Source organism: Coenobita brevimanus, chromosome 1 (genome assembly GCF_032717465.1).
Source record: "Coenobita brevimanus isolate Jiangsu-jjx chromosome 1, ASM3271746v2, whole genome shotgun sequence".
NCBI lineage: Eukaryota > Metazoa > Arthropoda > Malacostraca > Decapoda > Coenobitidae > Coenobita > Coenobita brevimanus.
In genome coordinates this window covers 10,277,817-10,299,580 of record NC_136954.1, presented here as the reverse complement: position 1 = coordinate 10,299,580, position 21,764 = coordinate 10,277,817, and the positions used below count along the sequence as shown (strand labels likewise).

The following is a 21,764-nucleotide window of genomic DNA, read 5'->3' as shown; positions in this document are numbered from 1 at the left end:
TATCCTCCCATAGAACTCGTTTTCTTTGGTGCCAGCCTGATAGAAAACCCAGTATGGTAAGGAGGTACTCCTACCTGTAATGAGTATTTAAAACCTCAGGTGAGCGGTTTCTCTATGAATTTTCGATGTTTCTCACCAAAAGCGAAGGTTTGAGCCAAAAAAAAAAAAAAAATTCCTAAAATGGTTGGGATTGGGGGGAGTCAGTGGTGGAAAAGTGGTTGGGATGGGGCGGGTTAAAACGTGCAGGGTGAAGGGTACAGAAAAGTCTTCATTGCACTATAACATTTTCTTAAGCAACTGCCAAAGGCAGAACTTGCATGACTACATTATGTAATATGAAATGCAGGCTTATAGGGCTGGGGCTTTAACCATGGCTGCCTCTAGTCCAAGGCATTTATGGGCACAGCTATGACCAGCATACTCCCCTTTGTTACATTACATGACTGAAAAGCTTTCAGTCAATTCTTGGACTAGCTAGTATGTCACCCTGACTGTAATGGTCCAACTAACACACCATCTGGCACCTTGAAAATCATAAGCATCGCATAACTGACTCTCATATACTGGGGGTATGCATACATCCTCGCCTGATCAGGTTTCACAATTAGCTAAAACTCATTGCCTTTACTTACCTTGGCTCGGCTGGCGTCTATTTTCGATTTGTAGAAAAATTCTGTGATGGCCACGACCATTGACAGTACCAGGCCTCCAGTCAGAATGTAGAAGATGCCTGCTATTTTGCTCAGAGTCAGGGCGCTAGCGTGGGTATCCTGTGATAAAAAGAGGGGTCAATTAAAGAAGGAGAGAGAGGGGGGGAAAGGAGTGTGTGTACAAAGGAAAACAACAACAGACCTAACGGTACTTTTGAAGCATTTTTGTCACAACGAAGATTAAAATTGTGGTACAGTAATTATGGTAATAATATGAACTGAAGATTAAAAATAAAGTGATAAGCTGCCTCCACTCAGAAATTCCTCCAGCCGAAGACAGTGTGCAAGAGAATGAGAAGGATCACCATGAAGCATAGAACAAACACGTTCGTCAATCATGTGACGTGCACTGCACCACGAAAACATCGAAAGGTGGGTAAAGAAATTGGAGTTGTGAGCAAAAGAAAGTGTAGGCTGGATTGGAAGTTAGATGGACAAGAGAGCTGAGACAGGAAAAGTATAACATGTGAAAATGGGTGTTGTAGAATTAGTGGTATTGCTGCGGTGAAATTAGATTTTGAAGTCTCCTGTAAACATGCTTGTTAGATGGGTATGGAAATGGGCATAGTGAGCATGGGAAAGGGAGAGAGGAGCTAGAAATTTCGTGGACAAAACAAGCCTACAATAGTAATTTTTCTTCTTCTTATTATGCTTCCAACAAGACCTGATGTATTAGTTTCTCTGACAGTGTTTTCCAGAGCACTCGACAACACATTACTGTACGTGGGCATGACCCACAGTCAGTGGCAGTTAAGGAAACTAGGAAGAAGGCTAACTAACTGTCAGATTTATGAGAATATCAGGGATGACATTTTTTGGTAAGCCACAGTCTTCCCCTGGAACACGACCAAGGGAATACTTGGACACATTTAAATAAAACATCACCACCACAAAACTACAACTTGAAGGGAGAACCACCTTCTCAGTTACAACGACAATGACCTTTGCAACCATGTCAAACAAATACTGATTCAACCAATTTTCTCATTTAAATCCTTCCACCTAAGGGCATACTTTATCGTCTTGTCTTTGCTCCCTCCACAGTATTTCATTCAGCCTGAAAAAAGATCTCTCGTGCTGAATAGGTTAATGTTGCCTGTATTTAACCCCTCCAGTTCTAAAAGTCTATCCCTAGCTGAATAATATAGTCTGAAGACAGCAAGAACAATGAAAATACATCCTCGGAATAGGTGGCATAATATAACGTGGCAGGAACAATATGAGGGATGTATGTTGAAAAGACTATTATCAGCAACAACAGCAACAACAATCAATCAATCTCTTTGCCACGGTTACATATTTTTAATGTATTCTTGCTAAATCCACACAACTTTACTTAACCCCTTCAATCCAATGATGCATTTTGCTTTACTCTTGCTACCATCAGATTTTATGAAGTTAATTGTCTAACTGGAGGGGAGAAATATAGCCTTCACAAACCACTTCACTACTACATGTCTTTCTGGTCTTTCCTAAGGGTGATTAAATTGCCTAAAGATAGCAATAATGTAAGTTAGACATGTCACCGGGTTATCTACTGATAACCTATCCCAGTGAAGGGGTTAGAAACTACATTCATTAATGTTCTTCAGTATGAAAAGTACCATAACTAAGTAGAAACCACTCAAAAAGTGCATACGTCCGCCAATGCCATTGCACAATCTGGATCCACCCCAAAACTGAATAAATTCTTTCTTGACCTATGGCCTACCTTTCCACAAGATTTCATTGAAATTAATTGAGAACTGTTCGAGATATCTTATGGATAAATGAACAAAAAAAATCATGGATCCGGATGATAATCCGGGTCACCACCAAAATCTAATGGAAAGTTCCTTGGGCCATACCCTACCCCTCCAAAAACTTTCAGCAAAATCCATCCATAACTTTTTGAGTATTCGTGCTAACAGACAAACAGACACTCAAACCAATACCGATAAAAACATAACCTTGGCAGAGGTCATAAAAGCAGCTGGTGGTAGCATGAATATAATGAATACAAAGAAGTACAAAGGAAAACAAACAGCAACAGATCTAATGGTCCTTTCGAGGCTGCTTGTTACAGAGAAGACTATCACCATGATATCTAATTCTACATGTTAAAGGTAAGGATGGTAAAGCAAGAAGGCTATCCCCCACCCATCAAGCCCTCCAGTCGAAGCTTGCAGGAAAAATGTGAGAATGACCACCATGCAGCATGGAAAAGCTGACATGCAATTTTCTTAGGAATGACTGAAAAGTGGTAAACTATATTTTGTCCAACTATATCTGTACATTACAGGTGTCAATAAGCTACAATTATCATAAATTACTGTACATAGTATTTCCCTGCTATATTTTCATCACGATCTGAAATAGAGAAAAACAACTTACATTATTATTATTCAGTCATGAAGGCGTTTTGCTGGGGATTTGAAGTGAGATACTTATCCAAACAATTTTTGAATGTCACCACTGTACTGCAATCAACGAAATCCCGGTGCAGTTTATTCCAAATGTTAAAAGCCCTGTTAAGGAAAAAATGCTTTGCTTCTTTAGACTGGAAATGCTTTCCAATAATCTTATACCCATTACCTCTCGTGCAGTTCAAACGATCAGCTGCAAAGTACTTGTCAACATCCATATTAACGATTCATTTAATAATCTTGAATACCTGAATCAGATCCCTTCGTAGTCTGAGCTTTGATAGGTTAAATAACTTTAGCTCATTTAATAGCTCCTCGTACAATTTGTTCCCCAGTCTGGGTATCATTTTTGTTACTTGTCACTGCACTCTCTCTAATTTCTCTGTCTTTCCTTTAATATGGTGACCAGAACTGCACTCAGTACTCTAGAAGCGGATGCACCAAGGAACTGTACAGGGTAAGAATTATATTTTCAGATCTGAATTCATATGATCTACTTATAAATCCAACTAGTTTGTTAGCTTTCATTATAGCTTCAGTGCACTGTTTACTTAGCTTCAGATCATCTGTTACAATTATTCCTAGTTCCTTTTCATGGTTTACATTCATAAGAATGATTCACTGTATAACTACTTTTTTCATTTTTACTTCCAGTATTTAGAACTTTGCATTTATCAATATTAAAATCAATTTGTCATTTTTCAGCCCAATTAAGCAATTTATCAAGATCCCTTTGAATCAGTATTCTTTGTTCTGGGGTATATGCTCTATTACCAATCTATATCATCAGCAAATTTTGATAATTTACAAAACACGCCTTCACCAATGTCGTCAATATAAACCAAGAACAGAATAGGACCCAAAACTGAGCCTTACAGTACTCCACTAACAACATTTTTCCAGTCTGATTCCTTACCACTGATTACAACTCTGTTTACAATTCGTATGCCAGCTTTCGATCCATCTTAGTACACTGCCACTGATACCACACGTGCGCAGTTTCTCAACAACTTGAATATGTGGAACCTTATCAAATGCTTTTTGAAATCAAGGTAAATGACACTGACTGATTTAGTGCTGTCATACATTTTGATAATATCACTGATAAAATCAAGTAGATTAGTAAGGTATGAACACTTATTTCAGAATCCATGCTGAGTCTTTGATAAGACTGCTTTGTTCTATATGACTGACCACTTTACATCTAATTATGGTTTCTAACAACTTGCAAACAACTGATGTCAAGCTTATTGGTCAGTAATTGCTGGGTTGAGATTAGTCTCCCTTTTTGAATATCGGAGTTACATTTGTTAATTTTCAACCGCTTGGTACAGTGCCACTCCTGAGTGATATACTGAATATATGTGTTAAGGGTTTCACTATTACATTTTTTGCCTCCTTTATGACTCATAAGAGATATTCTATCTGGCCCTGCTGTTCTATTTATCTTTAATTTATTTAGCACAAGGAGTACATTCTCTCACTGATAATAATTCTTTGAGTGTGTTGTCTTCATCTACGTGTGTGGAGGACCTATCTGGATCGAGCAGGATTTTCTACTGTAAATACGAGCATGGACTTTCTACTGTAAATACCAATGAAAAGAAAGTATTAAGAATTTTAGCCATCTCGGTTTCATCATTTGTATGCTCACCATCTGCTGATACTAGTGGTCCTAGTGTTGGTGTTACTATTTTCTTATTTCTGATATACTGTAATTGAAAATTTCTTTGGGGTTTGATTTACTGGTGCTTCCAATATGCACTTCAAAGTTTTTCTTATTTTTCTTTATTAACTTTTTAGCATTACGACATACGTTATGGTAAATTTCTTTATCCTCATTATTAGTGGCTTTGTTTATCTGATAAGTGAGCTTTTTTACTGAAAGACTTCTCTTAATATTGCTCTTCCACCATATTGGCTTATTACTTTTCACTGGTCTTCTATTATGCCTTGGTAACTGCCTTATTAAGGATTTCTGCAAACTCTGTCCACACTGTGTGTATAATTGTACTGTCAATAATTGGTTCCCATTCACTGCTACATAAAGTTAGATTTAATTTGTGGAAATTGGCTTTCTTGTAGTATGGGATTTTCTTGTAACTAAAATTTTGGTCTGTGTTACAGAAACTGAGGTTGAATGTAACTATGGGATAATCACTAGTGCTGAATTATTCTCCTACTCGAACATCATGAACCAAGCTTTCTGATGTCACCAGTATAAGATCTAGGGTATTTTCTCCATGAATGGGTTGCTCTACAAACTGATATATTTAGCTTTCAAGTAAGATGGTATACAAGTCTAACCCTGTGTGCGAAGATAAGGATCAGTCCATCTTGTTATTGGTAAGTTGAAATCTCCAACAATTAGAGTATTCTGGGTTCAACAGACTTCCGCTATTTGTTCGTATATCTTATTGCCAATTTCGCAAGACTGGGCTGGTGGACAATAAATTTATCCAAATGTCATCTGTGTGATTCATTTCTGAGCTGGATGTAGGTTACATCTATGTTGTCAATGGATGGTTTAGGGATTACAAATGGATGAAGGTTACTTTTAATATATAGCAGAACGCCACCTCCCATTCTCCTACTCCTCTCATTACTGAAATACTGGAACCAGGAAGGTTATATATATATAAGTGGTATATACATATAAATGGTAGGTGGGGGTGCCCATCATCCACCCACTTAGTGTAGTGGTACTATATTTTTAGGGTAGCTCTACATTGAATGGCAAGCCAAATGATTTCCTGTAAACCAGGAAAGCATTTACAACGCTGGGTGGTAACCTTATAACCAACCAACATGAGTTCCCTATGTGATAAGTGGGTTGGCAGTGGGTTTGTGCCCCCCCCCCTCCCCCCGGAAAACAACTAACCAAAAATACAAGCAAGAAGCCTCAGACCAGGACTGACCAAAAGATGACGACTAAGGACCGAACTAAGGACATGGTACAGATAGCTGCAGGGAATGTAAGGGGTGCAAATGATGAGGTGAGAGATTGTCCAGGTGCTTGAGGGTGCGAAGTGGATGTATACAGATTAACTGAAACTAAATAGGGAGGTGAGAGTGTGAGAGAATGAGAGTAGGGATGGGGTAAATGCGCAGGAATAGGTGAGAATGAGAGGGCAAAAGAAGGAGTGTGTATTGTTGTAACAGACGAAAGGAGGATATAAAAGAGTATGGATCAGTTGGCTCAAGGATTGTGTGGGTAAGACTGAAAGGACTACAAATGTGGGCGATTGTGTGCTTGTATGCACCAGCGCAAGATCGATCGTGCAAGTAGAGTGATAGAAGAGTTTTGGACAAATGTGGAAGCGTGCATGGAAAAGTTTGAAAGGAATAAGAGAATGTTTTTGACTGCAAATACGAATGGAAAAGTAGGAAATGTGAAGGTGGATGGAGTAGATGGTTAGTGGGGTGTGCCTGCAGAGACGGATGGGAATGGCAGTGCTTTAGTGGACATCTGTGCCAGGAGGGGGTTGGTGATAGCCAACATCCTCTTCAACACAAAATGATCCATAGGTATACGTGGCGAGTGATGAGAAGGGTGGGTGGTGAACTGAATGAACGGAAGGCAATGACTGATTATGTGTGTATGGATGACAGGATGAGAGAGTAGGCCTATGTAATGGATGCAAGAGTATATTGAGGTTGGGGGAGTGGACTTTCCAACCACCACTTGTTCGTGGTCAGAATCAAGGACCAAATGAAATGGAGAAATAGAAGAAGGGAAGGACAGGAGGAAGTAGTGCATACAAGGAGGGTGCAAAGGTTACAAAACGATGGAAACACCTGAGAATATAAAGGTGAAATGGAGGAGCGATTGGGTAAATATGGATTGGAACAGATGGGGGACGTGGAAGGTGTATGCAAGATAATCACAGAAGAAATCTGTGCATGTGAGGTGGTGTGTGGGGTGAAGAGAAGACGAAAGGGGGTGCAGGGAACAGCATGGTTGAATGAAGAGGAGAGAAAGGCTGAGGCACAAAAGAAGAAAGCATATAGTGAGTGGATGAGAAATGGGTGTGGAGGAAGTTGAGAGACAGAAGAGAGAGTTATATGTAGAGAGGAAGAGAGAGGTGAAAGATTAGTAAGAGAGAGTAAGAAGAGAGTGGATGAGGAATTTGGAAGGAACTTGAGGGTAAAGTGGAAGGAACGTAAGAAAACGTTCTGGAAAGAGGTAAAGAGAGTTATACAGGGTGCCAAAAAAATTTGTTGCGAAGTGAAAGATAAAAATAGTAGATTACTAGTGGAGAAGGGAGAAAAAGTGAGCAGATGGAATGAACACTTTAAATAATTGTTGAACATAGAGAATGAAAGTAATGCAAGTGTCAGTGGCTAGGGAATGGCTGGGAGACGGAGGGATGTGAAAGGAGACAAAAGAAATCAGTAGGATGGAAGTCGTGGAAACAATGAAGAAAGTTAAAATGGGGAAAGCCCCAGGAATCGATGGAGTGTGTGGTGAAATGCTGAAGCAGAATGGATGTGGAAGATGCATAGATTGGCCTGGGAGGAGGTTAGAGTCCCAGAGGACTGGAACTCAGGTATAATTACTTCCCAGTACAAAGGAAAAGAGGAATAAGAAGTATGTAGTAATCATAAGGGCATTTGTTTTCTTAGTGTAACAGGATAAGTATATGGTAGGATACTTATTGACAAAGTTAGGGAAATAACAGAGGAATTAGTTGGAGAAGAACACGGAGGTTTTAGGAAGGGAAGAGGTTGTGTAGATTGATTTTCATTCTTAGATCTTTAGTGGAGAAGCTTTAAGAGAAGGGAAAGTTGTATGTGGCCTTCATGGATTTGGAGAAGGCATATGACAGGGTGGACAGACAAGGATTGTGGAAATTATTAAGATATATGGAGTAGATGGGAAGTTGTTGAATGCCGTGAAGAGTATGTATGCAGATGCTAAGGCTGCAGTGCATGTGGATGGTGAACTGAGTGAATTTCTCTATTTGAAGGTTGGATTGAAATAGGGATGTGTTATGTTTCCATGGTTGTTCAGTCTGCATATGGATGGGGTTACAAAAGAGATACAAGGTAAGGCAGTGGATGTTGGAGCAGCCCTAGTGTGAGTGGGCAATGTTTGGAAACTCCCTGTACTGTTGTTTGTAGATGATACTGTGTTGTTAAGTGACGATGAAGGGGATCTGCAAGGATTATATGGATGAGCCTGGGAGAGTGTGTAAGAAACGGAATCTAAAGGTGAATGTAGCGAAGAGTAAAATTATGGTCTGCGAGAGAAGTGAAGTCAGTGAATGTACAGTGAGGCTGGATGAGGTGGAAATGGAAAATGTGAGAGCATTTAAGTACTTGGGAAGTGTGATGAGTAAGGATGGAAGTTTGGAGGGTGAAGTGCCTGAAAGGGTACAACAAGGAAGAAAGGTTTGCTGGTTCCTTGAAAGCAGTGATAAGAAACAGGGAAGTGAACATGGAAGTGAAAAAGTTATTACATGAGAGTATTGTTATCCCAACTCTAACGTATGGAAGTGCAGCTCGGACCTTGTTAGAGGGACAGAAGTCAAGAATGAGAGCAGCGGAAATGAGTGGCTTGAAAGGAGCATGTGGAGTCACATGGAGAGAGAGACTGACAAATGAGGAAGTGAAGGAGCGTTATGATGTGGATGTGGATGTGATAGGAAGCGTTAGGAGAAATACATTGAGGTAGTTTGGCCATGTGGAGAGGATGGAGAGCGAGAGACTGACGAGGAGAGTGTATGTGAGTGAGGTGGAGGAGGGGGAAGAGGGAGGGGGAGGCCAAGGATGAGATGGAGGGATGGAATGGATAGGTATATGAAAGAGGGGGTGTGAGCTGGGAGCTGGGCAGTGCAATGGCGGGGGACAGTGCGACATGGAGGCGATTTGTTTGTGGCCATCCCTTACGGGATTAAGGCGTCTGGCAATAGATAGGTTATAGTGTGCTACAAAATCTCTTTCTTGAGTACCGGTATCTATCCACGATTCAGTAATGGCAATAATGTCGTAGTCATCAATAAATATTTGGGCCTCTAAATCTGGAAGAAGAGTTCTTGGCACCGAAGAGGTTGAGAGAAGGGAAACGTGAACATAGCAGGGATATAATAAGAAAACACACACACACTATATATATATATATATATATATATATATATATATATATATATATAATCTCAGCCGTTTGTGTGTCCACTGCAGGACCGGCCTATCCCGACCGAAATGGGGATGATACAGCCAATGTATCTCTACCAAGTGGCTTAAGTTGTCTAGCAGAGATTGTATGTAGGTGAGAAGTGCATGTAAGTGTAACTGTACTGTAGTGTTGGCGTGGCTTTGGATGTTCAACAACAGCACCCCTTGTGTCTGCCAGTGTAGTACGTGGCCAGGTGAACACTCCCAAAGTTTATTACCCTGGCGGGGCGCGAACCCTGGTTCACCCGTGTACGAAACGCACACTCTACCACTCTACCACAGAGGCTCCCCCCCAAAATATATATATATATATATATATATATATATATATATATATATATATATATATATATATATATATACATGAGTCTCAAGACATTAGAGAGCAACTCTTGTGCATCCTATTAATCCTTCTATGCCTGAAATCACCCATTTTGATTGATTTCAAACATCAGAGGCAGAAAAATTTTGAATGGATACTACTACTACTACTACTACAACAACAACAACAACAACAACTACTACTACTACTACTACGACTAATAATAATAATAATAATAATAATAATAATAATAATAATTACCACTACTACTATTACTGCAAACGGGTGGGTGGGATGCTAACCTGCTTACTCTTGCCACATTCCGAGTTCTCGAACCACCACTTGTTTTTTAGTCTGAGAAGGTCTCCACTCTCCTTCAGGCTCAGTATTGCCAAATTGAGGCTTTCCCTGTGGACAGCAGGTAAAGTGGATGATGATTAGAACATGTATAGAAAGAGTGTGGAAGAGAATGAAAGAAGACAAGGAGAGAGTGATATGGGGAGGGGATGGAGAAACGGGTAATTAGTAGTGAGACAGAGAGAGAGAGAGAGAGAGAGAGAGAGAGGTTGGGTGGGGGGAGGATTGGTATATGCGTGCGACATTTAAAAAAAAAAAAAAAATGGCTACACCAAAAAAATTATACTGCAAAAGGGCGGAAATCTCCGCCATGTTAAAGTGCTTTATCTACAACTCATCTTCATCCCAGTGCAACAGCTCTGTTACATACTTCGCTCTGAAATACTTGAAATGTGACTAGTTTGGTTTCATTCGGCTGTAGGCAAACAATATCCAATGGTACCCCTTATCCCAGCCCTTATTTCACGGTCATAACAAGTTCAGCGTCTGATGGCTGCACATGTGTTCTGTGCATTGGTGATATGGGTCTAAAACATTTCCTTATGGGGGTTTAGGTAGGTCTCTCGCCTTAAGTACTTCTGTGTATCCGGGTCCAGATTATGTCCATAGTTTCATACTGTTAAAGGAAAGTGTTCATTTTATCTTCATACCTCCAAACGGCTTCATCCAGCCTAGGAGAGACTTTTTGAGCAGGAAGTGTCAGACATATTCCCCGTTAACCCGTTCTGTACCAGAGATATTCCCCATGCAAGACAAAATTATGTCCCTGAACGGGTCCAACCAATTTCTAGCTGTGATATTTTCTGTACTTACTTAAGCGGTGAGTGTGGTGGAGTGGCCACGCCGTACCCATTGGAGTTTAGGTGTTGTCCAATCTTCACGGTGTCGCAGGGAAGTTGTTCGTTGATGTAGTCATTCTTAACACTCTCCAGCAGAAAGGCGTACTTGCCCTTCGACGTTCGTACCCGCTCGATGCCCTCCTCGCATGTGGATGTGAACACATGCTTACGGGACGACATAAACTCCCACATTCGACTGTACACACTTACCTTGGATCGCTGAAAAAAGGGTGAAAAAAATAAAAATAAACTAGTGAAGACAACAATATAACACCGATACAACACAACCTCAAGAAGAACAAACAGGTCATAACAGTGAAGGAATAAAATAGTTTGGTGACAGCAAGAACAATACTGAAAGAGCATTCATGATCGCTGAGGTAAAAATGTACAGTGATAGGTACAATACAATATGCTGATCCCCTCACAGTGCGTGGAGGTGAACAGATTCTTACGGGAAGACAATAATCTTGGAACGCTGATAAATAAATAAATAAATAAATGGGCTGGCGGTAGGGGGGATGCATAACCAGAGGTGTAAATCATAATCGAAGTAGAGGAAATGAAAATTGGAGAAGTACAGGAGAACGAAACAGAGAAACCTAGAAAAAATTGGGGGAAGAGAGAGAGAGAGAGAGAGAGAGAGAGAGAGAGAGAGAGAGAATGAAATGAGGGAAGCAGAAATGGAAGGACACAAATAATGACAAATGGGAAGTGGAGGAGATGCCATCTTTAACAACTTTATTTTAATACGAATGCAAATATACAATGTTTGTTTTTATGTGGCCTATACTTAAATGACAAATGAGCTGTAATGAAAACATATTAAAAAACTGTCATTGTCGTTGTCTACGCCATCATCATCATGATCATCACAGCCATCACCACCACCACCACCATAGCCATCTAATCGAACTGTCCACAAATCGACCCCAAAATGCTACTGGGACCTCTTTTTTCCCTTCAGACCGGTATAATTTCATTTACGTTAAGAAAGACCTCGTACTAACGAGGTTAATGAAGGCTATGTTTAACCTTTCCAGTCTGATGTAAAAAAAAAAAAATAATAATAAAAATCCGGTGGTAGCAAGAAAAAGGGGAAAAGACATGAATGGTTAACTTAACACAGATTTTTGTCTTGTTGCTGCTTACTTCACATAACTCAGTGGCAGAATTAGACAATACTGTGACCTTTCATCCTTCCCACAGCACTTCATGACTACTATCATACTCTAGTGATATTCTATTGTTAAAACTCAGTATTGAAGATGGAGAGATGGCAATTTTAGGCCAAGTTAGAGTGAAGAGAGTAAAAAACATCCTATGAATCTTATGACGTGTTGTTCATTGAATTTTCTGTAACTGAAGCAATTACGACACCGAACAAGAGAACACATCAACTTATTACCAGAGTGGGTGGTATTATGAACATTAATTTTTAACTAACTTTAATTACAATAACCTGAATACGCCTAGATGCAAAACCTAAACCTAACAAATGAACACAATGAACACAGTGTAAGCTCAAATGTAACACTCGATGATCAATACAGCATGCTGAAGCTCTGTCTTAGTACTATATCCAATGTAACAGTGCTTTCATGTAAGACTGCACTATACTTCTCTAGTAGTCACCAGTAGCCTATCTGAGCACCACACAGTTTTACCGTATGTATCTCATTCGTCACTATTTCGTTAACTGTTCACCAAATAAACCAAAATGATAATGAACATCCTATGGTACATGAGTGATGTACCGAAGCACAAACAACGGGTAACCCAATTAATAACAGGCTGTCTTAACTCCCTAATAGTTCGTACCCGTCTGTACTATCGCTGTGGCCCCTTTACCCCACACTGCCGAACTGCCTTGTGCAATCATTCCCCTTCAAGCACACACCCGTCATTAATGTACTGCATAAACCATAATGTCATCTCCACATATAAACTAGGGAAATTATAATGAATTCCACCAATCACAATTATGTATCAATATATACATTGAACGAAGAATATATCCTAGTACACAACAATGTGCCCAAGAACGCACTGGATTACGCATAAAATCATATAATCATGATTCTTTGAACGGGTATAATCATATAACCTTGAAGCAATAAAAATGAATCACCAAGTACTATATCCATCTATCTATCTATTGCCAGACGCCTCAATCCCGTTTTGGGTGGCCACAAACAAATCGCCTCCACGTCGCCCTGTCCCCTGCCATTTTACTGCCCTGCTCCCAACTCACACACCCCTCTCCCATATACCTCTCCACTCCATCCCTCCATCTCATCCTCGGCCTCCCCCTCCCTCCTCTCCCCCCCTCCACCTCACTCACATACTCTCCTCGTCAGTCTCTCACTCTCCATCGTCTCCACATGGCCAAACCACCTCAGTGTGTTCCTTCTAACGCTTCCTATCACATCCACATCCACACCACAACACTCCTTTATATCCTCATTTATCAGCCTGTCTCTCCATGTGACTCCACAGGCTCCTCTTAAATATCTCATTTCCACTGCTCTCACCCTTGACTTGTGTCCTTCTAACAACGTCCAAGCCTCACTTCCATACGTTAGAGTTAGTATCACAATAGTCATGTAGTAACTTTTTCACTTCCATGCTCACTTCCTTGTTTCTTATCACTGCTTCCAAGGAACCAGCAACCTTTTTTCCTTGTTGTACCCTTTCAAGCACTTCACCTTCCAAACCTCAATCCTTACTCATCACACTACCCAAGAACTTAAACGTACTCACATTTTCCAATTCCTCACCATCCAACCTCGCTGTACATTCACTGACTTCACTTCTCTCAATGACCATCACTTTACTCTTCCCTACATTCACCTTTAGATTTCGTTTCTTACACACTCTTCCAGACTCATCCATCAAGCCTTGCAGCTCCCCTTCGTCTTCACTCAACAACACAGTATCATCTGCAAACAACAGTACAGGGAGTTTTCAAACATTACCCTCTCTCACCAGGGCCACTCCAACATCCACTGCTCTACCTTGTACCTCTTTTATTACCCCATCCATGTACAGATTGAACAACCATGGGGACATGACACATCCCTGTTTCAACCAAACCTTCAAAGAGAAAAATTCACTCAGTTCACCATCCACACGCACTGCAGCCTTAGCACCATCATACATACTCTTCACAGCATTCAGCAACTTCCCATCTACTCCATATATACTTTCCACAATCCTTATCTATTCACACTGTCATATGCTTTCTCCAAATCCATGAAAGCCGCATATAACTTCTTTCCCTTCTCTAGAAACTTTTCCACTAAAGATCTAAGAATGAATATCTGATCCACAGAATCTCTTCCCTTATATATATATATATATATATATATATATATATATATATTGTTATCGAGCAGAGAAAGATAATGTACACTTTAAGTGAGAATACTAAAAAATCACTGCTGTCCCGTAAAGTTCCAGGTTCAAAACAAAAGAGTTAGGTAAAATTACAAGTTAAAGTTTAATGCTCAAACTAACAACAAAACATTCAGGATTCATAAGGATAATGTAATGGCAAAAAACAGGTTAAATATATGGTTAACTGCAATAGCCTCTATTAACACGAAATTAGCATGAGTAAATTTATCTAAGTCAGCCCTGTTAAAATGAGATACCAGATAGTACTCAGTGAATCCCAGATATATTATTACAGATACAAAATATTATTAATGATGGCTGACAACAAGAACCCTACACAAATTACAAAAACCTTACTAGGCCCAAGAATTAACCTTATGCTACACAGTACAAGAAAAAAATGCAATAACAGTTATACTCAAATTACACACAGCTGCTAGATGGTTGGAGACTCCCTGAGCACTCACAATAATAATAACTGTACAGGGGAGGACAGAGATGTGAACAAAATGAGTAGATCTAAGTGGCAATAATGCAGAGACTGAGCTCATTATATAGGGACCGGCAGAGCTTGATACAACTTGTAAGAAGGACGCGCAAATGAAGCCATGGGGACAAAGAGTTGACAATCCCGCTCTGAACAACAGAAAGAACGACTTACTCTACTATAACAGTAGAAGGGGGGAGTGAGGTAGAACACGCTCGTGATCAAACAGGCAGCACACTGTACGTTAGAATTACACAAAGGATGATGAAATCATAGGCTATGTAACTATATATATATATATAGATATATATATATATATATATATATATATATATATATATATATATAAGCGTGGTCATTCTGGACTATTTTGTTTGCTGGCAGTGTATATTGTGAGTTTAGATGTAAACTCTTGAGACACCAAATTTTAGCCGAATTGGATGATATTTTCTGGTGCTGCATCTTACCCAAAGTTTGAGCCTAATATGCAAATTTATTGTTGTGATAATCTTATTTGTTATTTTAAAAAAAGTATTTGCTCTATTTCACTGGAAGCTACATTCTAGTAATCCCGTATTTGTTTCTTTTTTCAGGGATTTGCCTTTTGAGTTAATATTAAGCACTTATTTACTATGACTGAAGTGGAAGTGTCAACGCCAGTGATGAAAAGCAGAAGCAAAACCACGATTTGGCTTGTTGGCCAACCAACTGAAACACTACGTGGAAGTAAACTACCTTCTTGTGGAGAACTGTTAGCGTGACTTTTTACATGATGCAGAGACACGAACACAGGGATTCAGCACGTGTTCTGTCTGAGGAACTAGGGGATTCTGGGAGACAGCTCGCATTCCTGCATCTGAGCCACGGAATTGTATCCCCAAAATCAAATTTCTCTATGAAGAATGGAGAAAGTTGGAGAGCAGTAAGAGCCGGAATAAAGAAAGAGGAGAAGAGGAAGAAATTCCAAGAAGAGATGAAAGATCCCTTTGACACTGCACACACAAATGCCTTTGACTTCATCAAAAATTGTGAGGATAAGGAGTTTTTTGTGGCTCAGAGGAAGAAAGGGAGGTGAGGCTCAATGCCGGATATGCGGGTTTATAAAACATGCAACAAAGAAGCACACATTTACAGTACGCACTTACCATAGTGCAAATACCTCCTGAATACACAAAATCCTATATACCGGTAATGCCTATGCAGCAAAGCAAAATTGTGTTCACCATACATGAACACACACAAAAACCAATAAACCAGGGATGCCTATGAATATACAGTATATAAATAAGAACTAAACTCCGCATGTTATACACTCACAGCTATGGGTAGTACTACTCTGGGTTATGTTATTCCGGGTTAATGGCCAATAACCATACGTTAAGAGTACATAACACTACTTAACAATCTTTTGGGAATCGACAAAACATATATTGGGGGTGTGTACATTTGGCTTTACCACACACAACACAATAGTGTGAACTCTTGACCATGTTTTCCCTTTTTAATACCAGGTGCACATGAGGGAAAGCCACTTCATCTCACACCATTTATTGAAAAATATGCACCCACAGTTCTTTTGTACTGATCCATTCATTGCTATATAATCTGACTGAACATATAATTTTATATGTATGTATCTGATGCGGTTTCACGAGTTATAAACAATTGTTTTTCAGGTAAACAGAAGGTAAAATGGCAACAGTCGAGGTATGGTCGCGGCAAAACGTCTGTTCCTCAAACATGTACTTCGTTTACGTCCAGAAAACAAACTTCGTCGCAACGCCGCCTGCATTCATTACACAACACTCATGCTCTGAGACTCCATTTAGGATTAATGGCCCTTTTAGAGTTTCACTATCATCACATACGAGTGTACAGTCCCTGCAGACGACCCTGATTCAGCTGTCCTGACTGACAGCTGATGACGTCACAACAATGCTAGCCACAATCCCTTAATGATCAGCAAAGCACCACAATTCACCAAGTGACAATACACAGTAATTTGGTGTATGTGGCATGACACTGTTACCATGACAACCCAGCCTCCTCTTGCTACCTTTAGACGACTCGGATTGGAAGACTTCAGACCACTTAAGAATAAATGAGCACTCCTAAGTTGAATATTATCGCCAGGAGGTAGCAAGAACACAGTGAAACATACCACACCTGATCGAAGGAATAAAACCAACTGGGATTAATACACAAATCAGAAATAACCTGAAACACACACACACACACACACACACACACACACACACACACACACACACACACACACACAGTCGTCTTCACCACCAAAACTCAATTCAAGAAAGAGTAATTCTGACCAACTCACTAGTAAATCTTAAACTTTTTTTTATTTACTATCTACCTATCTATCTATAGCCCAAAGCCCTAATGCCGCAAAGGGTGGCCACAGACAAAACGCCTCCAAGTCGCTCTGTCACCCACCATTTGACTGCCCTCCCCCCCCCAACTCACTCCTCCCTCCAATTAAATACTCAGTCATAATTTATGAAAGAAACAAAAATCGGCTCACTTCGAAAAACTTCATGGACGATCCCCCTTGGAGCGTGCCATACTCCACCTCAGTCTGACTGGCCAAATCGTCCACAGAGTTGATGGGGGTGACCAGCCTCTCGACGGTGAGGAAGGCAGCCAGGCTGGCAGTGTACGAAGAGATTATGATTAGCGTGAAGAACCACCACGCACTTCCCACAAGACGACCAGACAGCGATCTGCAAGGTGAGTAGGGGTGGAAGTGATATTCTGAGGGAGTAAAAGGTGTGGAGAGAGCTGTGAGGGAAGGAAAGTATGAAAAAGATGTATGAATGACATAAACTTCCCATGACACAACCGGACAACAAAGTGGAAGGACAGGAGTGGTGGATGCACTACTCTGTGAGGGTAAGGGTACTGTACATTTACAAAGAGGTCGGAACAGAATGTATTCAGACACAAACTGTTTGATCGAGTAGCTCAGGATAAACCTGTATTACATTTCGTTTCATTGGCCATGTTCTGCAAAAACTGTTTCTTATTGTCACACGCAATGTAGCTGCCACTAAGAAACGGACTGGCCAGAAAGCAAACAAGTAAAATTAACTTTTTTTTTTTTTTTTTTTAATACCAGCCTACATGATCAGTCTGCATCGGCGGAGGTTCATTTTGGCCTCTCTGTGAATGTACTCTATAAGGTGTGAAGGAATCTATGAGGGAAGGAAAGTGTGTTAGAAAGTAGTATGGTTGTTGATGATGGATGATGATTAACGTAAACTGTAATGACCGAACTGTACAACAAATTAATCACTGGTCTGGCTGAGATTTGATCTCGGGCCCTTGCACTTGATATGCGCGCATGCTACCACTGAGACAAAGAGAGGATCCCCGCTTTGCCTCTAAGCAATGAGGGCTTTAATGGACCCTATTACATCACTCTTTTCTCCTCTTGGTGATTAATTTGGTTAGTTTCGAACACACAGTAGAGTTGCATTGGAGGCCACCATTGGGGATGCTGCGGACCACACGAAACAGCTCATCCCCGGGATGTAAGGTCTAGGACGCTGTCAGCTAACCAACATCATCACTGCCTTCCAAGCCTCTCGCCTCACATCTCACACCGTTGCCAACCAATGTACTGACACCTAACAAATGTATCACACTGTCCTGGCCGAGATTCAATCTCAGGCCCTCGCACTTGATAAGCATGCATGTTACCACTGAGACAAAGAGAGGATCCCCGTTTTGCCTCTATGCAATGCAGGCTTTTATAGACCCCATTACAGAACCATCATGCATTCCCCACGACACGGCACGAGAGCGATCTTGAAGGTGAGCAGTGGTGGAGGTGATATTCTGCGAAGGGAAGAGTTTTGGAGAGGATCTGTGAGAAAGTGATGGTGTCAGAGAGGTCATTTAAGCAAGAGATCATCTATAATACATTCCTGCCATCTACAGACAGTTTTATTAAACTAAGGCGAGATTTTTCGAAGTAAAGAGATATGAGAATAAAATTTCCTTAACCCCTTTTCCACAAGAGGTCCCGCCTAAACTGCACATATCATTTGGTGTCAAAGAATATAAAAGTCACCATATCGGAGGGCTAACCCCTTCACGACGGTGGCCTCTTACATTTTACCACTGCTACCATCATACGAATGTATTAGGTTGTCGAGAGATTACTAGACCTGCAAGACTGAGATGCAGGCCTCATTATCCTCTTAACAGGCAGAAGTGCATCCTATTCCTGAGGTCTACAGTAGGTAGCGTACTTGGCTTCGCAGCACCTTCTGAACGATTTATTCTTCATACTCTTGTTAATCTTGTAAAAGTACGTTATGTGGTGCTACTTACTTCTGCCTTCATCTTTATCATTCCGTTTCTGTGTCTGCCCTCCTTTCCTCCTATATCTCCCATCTTTCCTGTCACTTTTTATTACTCTTCTTTCCTTTTCAGGTGGCTTTACATTGAGTAACAAGCCAAATAGTTTCCTGTAAGCCAGGAAATCATTTACAACGCTGGGTGGTAACCATATAACCAACCCACACGTGTTCCCTACGTGTCAGCAAGTGGGCTGGCGTAGGTCTGGTGCCCCTCTCCGTAACATAACTAACTCAAAGACAAACGGCCACCCCTTACGGGATTATTATCTGGTTATAGATAGATAGACAGACGTGATGGGTGCAAAGTATGTCGATACTAAAATTACAGCAGTGGCAAACAAGAGCAGGGTAAGGTGATACGTACAGGATATCTCGCGATGGGAGAGGTGCTGAGAATGATACCGGACGAGTGAAGAATACAGTATGCGTCCTAATTTGAAGTAATTTATTGACAGCGTAAATGAAATACCAAAAAACAAATGACTGACTGAATAGGTTGAATCTGTTTCCTTTTTCTAACTCTTTCAGTCTGACAGGTTCTTAGTGAGGTGCCGAGAATCATGCAGTGTTGACCCTTTCATTGCAGTGACGTGGTGGAAGTCCAAGCTGTTATATAAAAGTTAAAAATGGATTTCTAGTACTGGACAAGTTAATGGAAGCTACATCTAAACTCCTTCAATTCGAAAAGTCTCTCGAGCTGAATATTATTGTTGGAGATAAAAAAAAAAAAAAAAAGTTATTGGGATAACCTAAAGCGTAGAAATTATCTGAGATAAAAAATATATTGTCATAGGTATCTAATCATCCTTAGGCACTAAACTACGAATTTTGTACTTTAACCCGGCTACCAACAGCAGAGAGAAAGAAAGAGAGACAGAGAGAGAGCGAGGGGGGGCACTGAATAAAACACACACACACACACACACACACACACACACAGTCAATCCCATCCAGCCATACATTCTCCCTTTCTGTCTGTCTGTCCAATACTCAAACATGGAATCATCAGTTATTATAAATATTAAAGCTGAACCATTTCCATATAAATAAAATAAAAAAATCATATGGTACACTACTACACTCAACATCAGAAGTCCTGTCACCTCGCCTGCTTTTCTCTCCACGGGGTTATAATCAGTTCAGTGAATCAACAGCAACCGACACTGATGTCTTGGTATGGCACTACATCAGAGTCGGGTGTTACAGATTCACCACACGATTGTCAAAGATCATGGAGACAGGGACAGGAGATGTGACAGGACTTTTGATGGTGACTGCACATAAGGCTTGTGCGGTTGATATGTAGGTTTTTAAATGTTTATAATTATCAAAATGACTATCTATAAATATTAAGGTCGGACCATGTAGGAAAACACTGGCCATAAACTCTATAATTATGGTGTATGTAATACTGCAAGCGTGCACAGAAATCCTTCCTGTGTTGCATGAATTTCTCAAGGTGAACCACAGACCATGACACTGAATGTGTCTGTGTGTATCTTTGTTCCTTAAATTTTTTGGATTCTTTAGATCTGCAATTATTAATTCTTATTATTATCATTTAACTTTGACAACCGAGAAATAACTGTAATATCTTCATGGTCTGTGTATCAGCACAAATAATTCTCACATGTTCAAGCCAGCAAGCATTCCGTGATCCTTAAACACCTGTAATCATGGAGCAAGGCTTTCCATTAATATATACACCAGACCTCCTAGGGTAAAAAAATATACGGTTCTTACCTGTATGGTGTATGTATGTAGGTAACTGTAGCTCACCTAGGAAAAAAATACGGTACTTATCCGTATGGTCTATGTGTGTATGTACAGACGTCGGAATAAGTTCGTTTCCTTTTTCCGTGGACTAAGGTGTTTGTAACACTGATCGATGGAGAGGTATCCCCTCCTCCCCCCCCTTCCTCATAGTCCCCCACTCCCACACAACCCCCCCACTTTCTCTCCGACCCCTTAACCCCATCCGGTACCCTCCATACTCTCGCTCACAGCCAGCTAGGGTTTTCTGTACTTCAAGCACCTTTCTACCTACGTGTAGTCCGAACAACTAATAAAGGAATAGTACAGTATATATCATAAATTTCGTGGACAAAACAAGCCTACAATAGTAATTTTTCTTCTTCTTATTATGCTTCCAACAAGACCTGATGTATTAGTTTCTCTGACAGTGTTTTCCAGAGCACTCGACAACACATTACTGTACGTGGGCATGACCCACAGTCAGTGGCAGTTAAGGAAACTAGGAAGAAGGCTAACTAACTGTCAGATTTATGAGAATATCAGGGATGACATTTTTTGGTAAGCCACAGTCTTCCCCTGGAACACGACCAAGGGAATACTTGGACACATTTAAATAAAACATCACCACCACAAAACTACAACTTGAAGGGAGAACCACCTTCTCAGTTACAACGACAATGACCTTTGCAACCATGTCAAACAAATACTGATTCAACCAATTTTCTCATTTAAATCCTTCCACCTAAGGGCATACTTTATCGTCTTGTCTTTGCTCCCTCCACAGTATTTCATTCAGCCTGAAAAAGATCTCTCGTGCTGAATAGGTTAATGTTGCCTGTATTTAACCCCTCCAGTTCTAAAAGTCTATCCCTAGCTGAATAATATAGTCTGAAGACAGCAAGAACAATGAAAATACATCCTCGGAATAGGT

The 21,764-nt window shown here is 40.4% G+C and overlaps 1 protein-coding gene across 1 annotated transcript in view; it reads right to left on the bottom strand.

Moving 5' to 3' along the window:
- Positions 1-276: 276 nt before the first annotated feature.
- The window catches only part of LOC145413995 (glutamate receptor 1-like), an 802,643-nt gene continuing 781,155 nt past the window's right edge, over positions 277-21,764 (bottom strand). Inside the window, exons 30-32 of the mRNA XM_080283586.1 lie at positions 13,092-13,098; positions 633-770; positions 277-297 (exon numbers count right to left, since the gene is read on the bottom strand). Of these exons, the coding sequence (XP_080139712.1) occupies positions 277-297; positions 633-770; positions 13,092-13,098 (166 nt within the window). The remainder of the gene's footprint in view (positions 298-632; positions 771-13,091; positions 13,099-21,764) is intronic.